At 34.5% G+C, this 8755-nt stretch overlaps 1 protein-coding gene across 1 annotated transcript; it reads right to left on the minus strand.

The window, feature by feature from the left end:
• Positions 1–1404: 1404 nt before the first annotated feature.
• On the minus strand, positions 1405–3159 carry LOC107839758 (probable carbohydrate esterase At4g34215). Its single transcript, XM_016683382.2, has 2 exons — positions 2453–3159; positions 1405–1784 (listed from the first exon to the last, which is right to left on the minus strand). The coding sequence occupies exons 1-2, from the start codon at positions 3071–3073 to the stop codon at positions 1596–1598; spliced, it is 810 nt and encodes a 269-aa protein (XP_016538868.1). The 5' UTR covers positions 3074–3159; the 3' UTR covers positions 1405–1595.
• Positions 3160–8755: the final 5596 nt, after the last annotated feature.

Here is an 8755-nt window from a genome sequence, read left to right on the forward strand (position 1 = left end):
AATAATGGATCAGCAATTCGTGTTGGACCTTTTCCATAATAGTCGTCTTATATTAGATATGTTAATTATATTTTGGGAAAAGTCGTCCTTCCCATTTCAAACTATACACGAAAAGTCTACGTCACACTTAAATTATAGCAGTGATCTATTACACACCTAAACTATAAAAAAAGTGAAACTATTACCTCCCGCAACACCCATTCTAAGACCCATTTCTTACACCTGTTTTAGGCGCGTCCAGCCTTTTGAATAACAAAATTAAAAGCCTTAAAACATTAAAACTACAACACTTTTAATTTCCAATGGATCTATCGAACCCTAATTCCTATTCAAGCCAATTTGGGGCTCCAAAGTCCAAACTAAAAATCCTAATTCCCAAATTTGTCTTTCAAAATCGAAATTGAAAATCATTTGTTTGAAGAATTGGTAACTAAATGTTACTTAATAAAATTAAATTTTTTCATTTTTTTAATTGAAAAAATATTAATAAAATTATTTTTTTTTATTTATTCATTTTAATATATGGATCCCGCCTTCTTCAATTGCTTCTTCTTCACCAAAATCACCATTATAGCACCATCATTGACACCATCATCATCCAACTCAAATCTTCACCATAATAATTTTAAGAATCCATCATAAATTTCATTATCGAAATCACAATACAACCATTAGTATCACAAACAACCACCATAAAATTCAACATCAACTATTAAAATTGCCATTGGAATCACAATATCACCATTGTTATATGGAGATTGAAGTGTGTTGAATTCCTTCACATGAATGGTGGACTTCATACACTCCAAACTCATTTCATTTTTGCCGAAAAATTCTATTAGAAAGTTCACGGTACTAACGAAATTTCTTCGACCTCCAAAGCACATAGAAAAACACCTTCCTCAAATCTTTCTCCTTATAATTTCATCCCAAAATCTAAAAGTATCGATTGAAAACTTTCATTTTTGTCGGAAAATAAAAAAATTCCGACGACCTTCACTTTTTTCTTTGCCACTATCTATCTCATGACTCATCCTTATTGAGAAGCCTTTGAATTTTGATTTGCTTGATACTCTGTTACTGTGTTCGTTTGTTGGTGAAGTTCCCTTTTAGAGGTGCTAGGAGAGATGAATGAGGTAAGGAAGATGACTTGAAAATTTTTGATTAAAAATAATGTTTAAAATTATTTTTGACATGGAAAGTGATCCAGAAAGTGACATGGAGCGAGTGGAGTACACTCCAATCATTGAACTTGGGCGTGGGTGTCACGGGAAGATAATAGTTTCACTTTTATAGTTTAGATGTGTAATAGGTCACTAGTATAATTTATGTATGATCTAGACATTTTGTGTATAGTTTGGGATAGAAACGATATGTGAAAGCGGAAAAAATCATACAAACATAGAAAATGAAATAGCATGAGATAAACCAATTATATATAATATTCATTTCGGAAACCGATGAATATCAATAAGCATCGACTCTGTGCGTGAAATATATATGTAGACCAGAGAAAATGCGAGATATATAAAAGTAGCAACACAATTTCAACCAAAATCATTGTAGACTCTGGAATTACGCTATTTTAGGAGCGTCTAATTGCGAAGGAAGGCATCAGCGAGCATCTGTCCAAGCTGAATTTGTGCAGCAGTTGTCAGGTGCGTGTAATCTGGTCCGATCTGCAGGCCTTTGGCATCTACATATTTCACATTCCCGATATTTATCTCTCGCTGTGCTTTCCTGACCAACTCCATGTATGGACCTAGTGCTGTTGCAATTCCCACCTGCACCATAATTTACCCCAATACAATTTTTAGGAACCACATTATCTCTTCTACTAACATTTTCTTTTTTCCAAATATCTATTGTTACAACCACATGTTCAGTCATTGCACTGGACCATCTAAACTAACGTGCCGACATTTCTTTTCTAACGAAAGCATCCCCCACCTTCGTTGCACTTCTCTTTTGTTCATTATTCAAACATGTTCCTCAAAAGAATGTTTACATAAATTCACTTTGTTGATCATCGGATAACAAGTCATTCAAATCATAACAAATACCAAAAAGACACTCGTGCTTTTTGTAAGGAAAACAGAGCAAACATTCTAGGCCACAGCTTGAGTTTAATATGGAGTTAGGAACAAAGATTGATGAAATTAGTAGGACTAAAAGGATATTCAACTCAAAACTATATGCACATCTAATGATTTTCCCAAAGAACATACTCACTCCGTTTGTTATCCTAGTTTGACCTAATACAATGTTTAAGACAATAAACTAACTTTAAGATCTTGTGGTCTTAAACTAAAAACATGTAAAATGTACCAAAAATTTACAATTTTTATATCTTAATCATGTCACGTGGAAAATAAAAATTGGTAACGATACATTCTCTTTGAAACGAACTAAGGAAACAAATTAAAAATAGGGAGTAAGTCTTTTCAGTTACCTGAATCACAGGGAGATTAGGCAATTCCAGATCATGGCGCACATGTCTGAAGAATCTCTCTAATCTGACCTTATACATTTTTGCATCCTCAAGTGTCTTTGTATCACTCTCACCTTGGTACCACAACAACGCCCTTATCTTTCCGCCGCCGCAGCGCATTGCCACCTTAGTCCTCTTTATCATCTCCTTGTAAAGGTATCCGCCAGGAGCCCATTCAGTAATACTGGTTCCTCCAACAGCACAAGGAACCAATCCAATCACTCCAATACTTGGATCCTTCTTCAAAACTGTATTGGCAAATGGCATTCCAGGACCAATCCCACAAGTGTTGTTCACATCTATGTCTTTGTGAAGTGGTTCATGAGCCTCAACCCATTTAAGTCCTCCGCTTAGACGGAGGATTGATGGGTTGAACTCACATTCACGTGGGATGACACCATCCCACGACTCATTAACAAAGCCGGGACGGTGTGAATGATTAACCACTCCACCTCGGCCTGAAATGTTGCTCTGCCCTGCTAAAATGAATATGCTTTTAACTAGTGAACAGTTCCCTACATCTGCTGTGGTTACCCATCCAGCGTGTGTCAAAAGCAGCAATAGCAACAAGTGAGGGAGCATTGATAAATTTTTTGGAACTTCAAAAATCCCTATAGATATCAGATCTTGATAAACAATGGCCCTAGGGGTGTGTGGGGGAGCCGAGCAATGTGATTGGTTCTTTGTTGCTAGTGCGCTACTTTATGCGGCCCCACCACCATTGAATAACACTAATCATTTGGCGTGAGGGACCAGGTAATCTTTGGATAAGTTTTTATTACCTCTTTATCCTTTTCGTTATAAATGTGATAACTTATTTTAGGGTTATTAATTGGGATAAGTTATTTCTCCAGGAAAATAGTAATATTGGAATAATTTATTTCAAAATAAAATATCTAAAATAGAAGAAATATCTTCTAAATTCCTTTTTATACATTACTTTCTTCATTCATGTATGTTCGCATAATTTTTTATCACAATCTTCACTATTCATAAATTTTTTATGATACTATATTTTCCCATTAATAAATTATACTATATAAATATAATTTTTGTTTATGAATATATTATACTTTTTATTGGACTAATTCGTGTATTTATTTATATTTATAAATTTTAATATTTTATAATATAAAAGTAATATGTGCTTAAATGAAGTGATATAAATCATAAAATCTTTTTTATTTTAATAAACTTAAGATGAAAGTTTTGTATTTAAGCTAAATAATATAGAAATCTTATTTTTAAAACATACGGTATAATCATGAAATGGTACATAAAATATTTAAACTAAATAAGATAGAAATTTTATTTTAAAAAATGAATAATTGAAGCTTGCAAAGAAAATATTTAAAAAATTAAATAAGGTGGAGAATATTTTTGTAAACCAGTAACTTATTTTTAGTAATCATGGAGTGCATATTATTAATATGACAAATCAAATTGTCAATAAAAAATAATCTTAAAATAATTTATTTCATTATAATTTATTTGAGCATAATTAATGACAACATAAATTATATTCGAACCAAACAAGCTCTAAGATATAAAATTGTGAGCCGTACAACTGTACAAGTTTTTCTTAAAACCAGTGCCCACTCGCAAATGTTCTGTAACTTACTGATCATGTGGGCATTATTTTATAACGAATTCATCTTAATCATTTTATTTTCATATACTTTCTAGCAGTTAGGAGCCCGTGCTAAGCAAATTTTATTTATTAGTCTGTCTACAAAGATGCAACTGTGAGATGAATCCAGATTGACATAATAAAGTTCTGTCTAGCATTATCAAACCCTTAATATTATATTAATTTAAAAAAAAAAAAAACAGTAATAGGGTAAAATTAACAGCATCCAACCTCATAGAGATCCATGAGGTCAGTACTTACTCATATGGGGTATTTAATATTTATACTAATAGCTTATAATTAAGTGATTGAATGAGGTAAAAATATAAATTAATTGATCATAATTAAGGATTGAGAATCTATATACAAAGTACAAACACATGATATGTATTTATTGATTAATGTAAATATAATATGGATAAAGTTTTACGGGAATTAAAGGAGTGGGGATTAGAATTGGGTGTAGAGGTAGGAATTCATATAAAAGTATAATGCCTTGTTTGCCAAATTAAAATTTGGAAGGTAACTTGTCCAGATTCAGGTCAATCCACAGTCAATAGCTACACTGATAGCAACATTAGAATTGAGAGGGTCCTACTTATCGCCACTTAAGGTCAAGTAGTTGGGAACTACATTATTCTGAAAAAATAATATAGTACATGGTTTTAATGATTGATAATTTTTTTTTATATATATTTATAACTTATTTTAGATCATAAATTATCCGGTTGATCTAATGATTTTGCTAGTTTGTTTGGTGAAAAGACAAGAAAAAGGCCTACTTAATCACATGAAATCACGAGATGAACGCCAACTTAATCTAATAAGAAGATCCAACTCAAATAGCACCATGGTAAGTCAGTAACTAAGAATGTGGGATCTAGCGGCTCCAGCCGCATTGATGATAGTCCTTCCTCGCGACTTAGATTGCACGATCAAGATCAAAGTATCCGTCTGTTGGGTAAGTTAGCCCACGAAGGTTTTGAAAAGCCACACTAACTGAGTCCAACTTGTTTGAGAGAAAGCAGGGAAGCAATTGACGTATGATAGTGATACAAGGAATTATATTTACGTATACGGAAACTCTGTTTTCTCAAAACAAAGAAAAAAGCAACTCTTAAGAATAGCTATTCCCTAAAGAACGCATTGGTAATTTATAGAAGTTTTAATTACTTTTTATTTAGTTTATTTTGAGTACATAAAATTTGGAAGAATATTGTACTTAGAAATGGTATCAAAATTATGGAGAAAATTGGGGGCAAAAGATCTCTTGGTTGGCTCGTGTTGCATGTATAGGCCATAAATCTTTAGAAAAGTATAACACGAAGCACAAGGTGCTATGAGACAAAAAAGTTGATGGACAAATAACGAGCGAGCAAAGCAAAACATCAAAGGATTTTGAGGTAGAGTAAACGGCCATACTAAATCTCTCAATGAGTTATTATTTTACAATCTTGTGAGAAGACGCCATATCACAAAAAAATAACATTTCCAGTAATAGATGTTTTTTCAACTTAGATAGCAAACATGTTAGCTCCGGCTTGGTACTGCGACGTTTTTGGATTTCAGAGTTGTTCTTCTTCCAAGAAAGATTAATGTTATTCTTATATATGCACATCTTGGACAAGTAGGAGTTTTTCATGATGTACTCCCACTCTGTTAGCTCTAAGCATGCAAATGGGTTCGACTGACAACAAACAAGCATCACCATAAATTCTGTGAGTCATATCAAGGATGATTGTCTCCCTTCGACTCCACATACTGTGATCTTCTTCTAAAACCCATATGTGCATTGACAGCTTATTATCAGGCCTGGAATATGAAAATTTGCAGAACGACACATGGCCTTACATTTCAAAGAGGTGCATTTGTCTGTGTGTTCTGGCTTCTGAATTAACATGGATATCACATTTACCTCCCTGACGAGATATCACATCAAATTCCTCTTTCTTTATGTCGAATATCATGATTGAAAGTTCAAGGAAACTATCATAATCTTCTAATAGTTGAAGCTTCCAACAAAATGACATCCTTTGTAATTATAGGATGTCCTAGAAGAGCTGGAGATATTACAAAGGGTTCACAATTCAGAATATTATGTGTTTTCCTTTTCAGATTATTACACACTTCCCAGCCTCTTTCAGAATTTAGATTATTAGACCACTACGTCAAGTCTAACCATCTTGAATTCAAAACTAAATGTCCAATGCCGTACACATAGCACATAATACTCCTTGGTGACTGGATGAGTAAAGAGTCCATAAATTCTACCCTATGTGGTATTGAAGGTATGTTGTCCCAGGGTGACAGGATTGACGATACTATGGAGAGATAAATTTTTGGGGTGACTAAAGACGAGAAAGCCATGGTGTGAAAACTCGAGTTCAGGCCAAAGCTCGTTAGCACCACACACCTTTGAGTTCACCCGAATCTTTTTACATCTACTTCCGCAATCGCAATCCTGGAGAAATATTAGATTCGTTTCAGCTCTTTCTAATGATGGTTGGACTACCATAATAGCCGGAACAGCCCCACGGTTCATATACAAGTTGTTGAAATGTGGAGTTGAGATTAAAGAGTTCCAATGCCTGCAGACAAACTTGGCAACGAAGTAGGTCTTTTGCTGAAAGTCTGCTTAGAATATCCATCCATACGTCCTCCGGAAGAGGCTTACAACGCTCAGTTGGAATGCAAGAAAAGAAAGTATGAGCCATTCTGAAGCCGTTTGATTTAGTTTTTTTGGTGAAAATAAAACCTATAGAAGGAAAATTTATACCGTTGTTGGATAGGCGGAATGGAGTACTGGGGAATGGAGTAGTAGTACTCTTTAACTCTAACTTAGAAGTATTGTAGGATTTGTGTTACGGAGATATCGAGAAAAATAACACAAGGATTTAACGAAGTTCGGTTAGGCCTAAATCAAATCGTCCAAGCAAAAGCAGAGAGAGTTCCAAATAATTCCTAAGCACTTGAGTTTTTACCAATCGTATTTATAAGTTAGTTTGACCGACTTATAAGCTTAATCAAATACAAATAAGGATAATCTTTAGTAGCTCAACTCAGTTGGTTGGCTACCCTCAATTTTTTAAAAAGATCTAATCCAATACGATTGGTGCACGCTCGATGCTCATGTCATCAAGAATGGTGGTCTCCTCTTGACTCCAACTATACATGTTGATCTTCCAGAGTCCATTCATTCATGTCTTTTCTATATAAATCGGCAATCACATCTTACTCCCGGATGAGATATTTCATGAAAGGGTAATGCCTCCTTCTTTGATGTAGAATATCACGACAGATTCTTCGCAAGATGTATGACATTGTTCAAGCTAGCCTCCAATAAATAGCATCTCTTTCCGTAAAAGGAGATGAAGAAATTTTAGTCACTCTCTAAAGCTTTTTCCATTCTGTTAATTTCAAGATCCACATTATCAAACAATGAGCTAAGCCTAAGCAAACAGAATTGATCTGATTTATTTGTTTGCGAAATAAATATTGTCTGAGGCAATATTCCTTGGCGACTGGATGAAAATAGAATGCACAAATTAATTCGACAATATATACGTACTGAGCCACTCTAAAATATGAAGTGCATTGATCAGATTCTAACTAAACTTACTTTAGACATGAATTAAATAAACTAACAAATACCAAATCCTAAACAATTTTAGTTTCCTATACCTTATGAATTTGGTACGCCAATTCGATGCATCACATGCTTTTTGAGCTTTGGAGTAAATTTCTCAAAGAAAGGCTTGTGTTGTTATGAATTAAAGCATGGGAGCCTTCCATGCCCTCAAACTCTAGCTTTCTTAGAGCTCTTAGCCGGAGATGGTAAGCAAACACTCCTCTCCACAGCCAACTAATTATCAACTCCCCATTCAGTGTTCCAACGGGTTTTACCTCAAAATTTTTACGATGAGGATATCTCATGGGAAATCTCTGGACACTCATGTCCTCAAGAATGATTGTCTGCGAGCTTTGGCTCCAAACGTGTTGATCTTCCATAGTCCAGAATTGCATCTTTACTCTGTGTTCGTTGTGAATAGTAATCATGCAGAATGACACTACGCCTTCCTTTTCTAAGAGGTGCATCTGAGCATGTCTTTCTATTAAAACCTGGCTCTCACATTTGTCTCCTGGATGTGATAACACACGAAATTCTTCCCTTATTATGTCAAATATTATGACAAGTTCTTCACAAGGAACTGCAGTAGAATTGAGAGAATTTTCTTCGGCCATCCAATAAACAGCATCTCTTTTTACAATATGAGATTGGGAAAAGGTAGGGACTTGATGATGAAGCCTTTTCCAGCCTGTTAGAATATCCACTTCATTCGACAACAGAGAGGTAAGCTTAAACGATTTGAATTGTTGGATGATCAATTTTTCCAGATATCTTGTGCATATCGAGTAATATTCCTTTGCGATTGGATGGAAAAAGAGTGCAACAATAGTACCACTCGGGATGTCGAAGGTAACTTGTTCTCTGGTGATAGGGTTGAGGATGAGATGTCTCTTCAAGTTGTAGTGTCTATATAAGAGCAAACCATGGTACGAAAACTTTCGGGCAGAAGAATTCAATAATTTACATGTGTAACTACGCCTGATTCTTTTCTTCCTTGTTAGAATTC

Source organism: Capsicum annuum, chromosome 8 (genome assembly GCF_002878395.1).
Source record: "Capsicum annuum cultivar UCD-10X-F1 chromosome 8, UCD10Xv1.1, whole genome shotgun sequence".
Classification (NCBI taxonomy): Eukaryota; Viridiplantae; Streptophyta; class Magnoliopsida; order Solanales; family Solanaceae; genus Capsicum; species Capsicum annuum.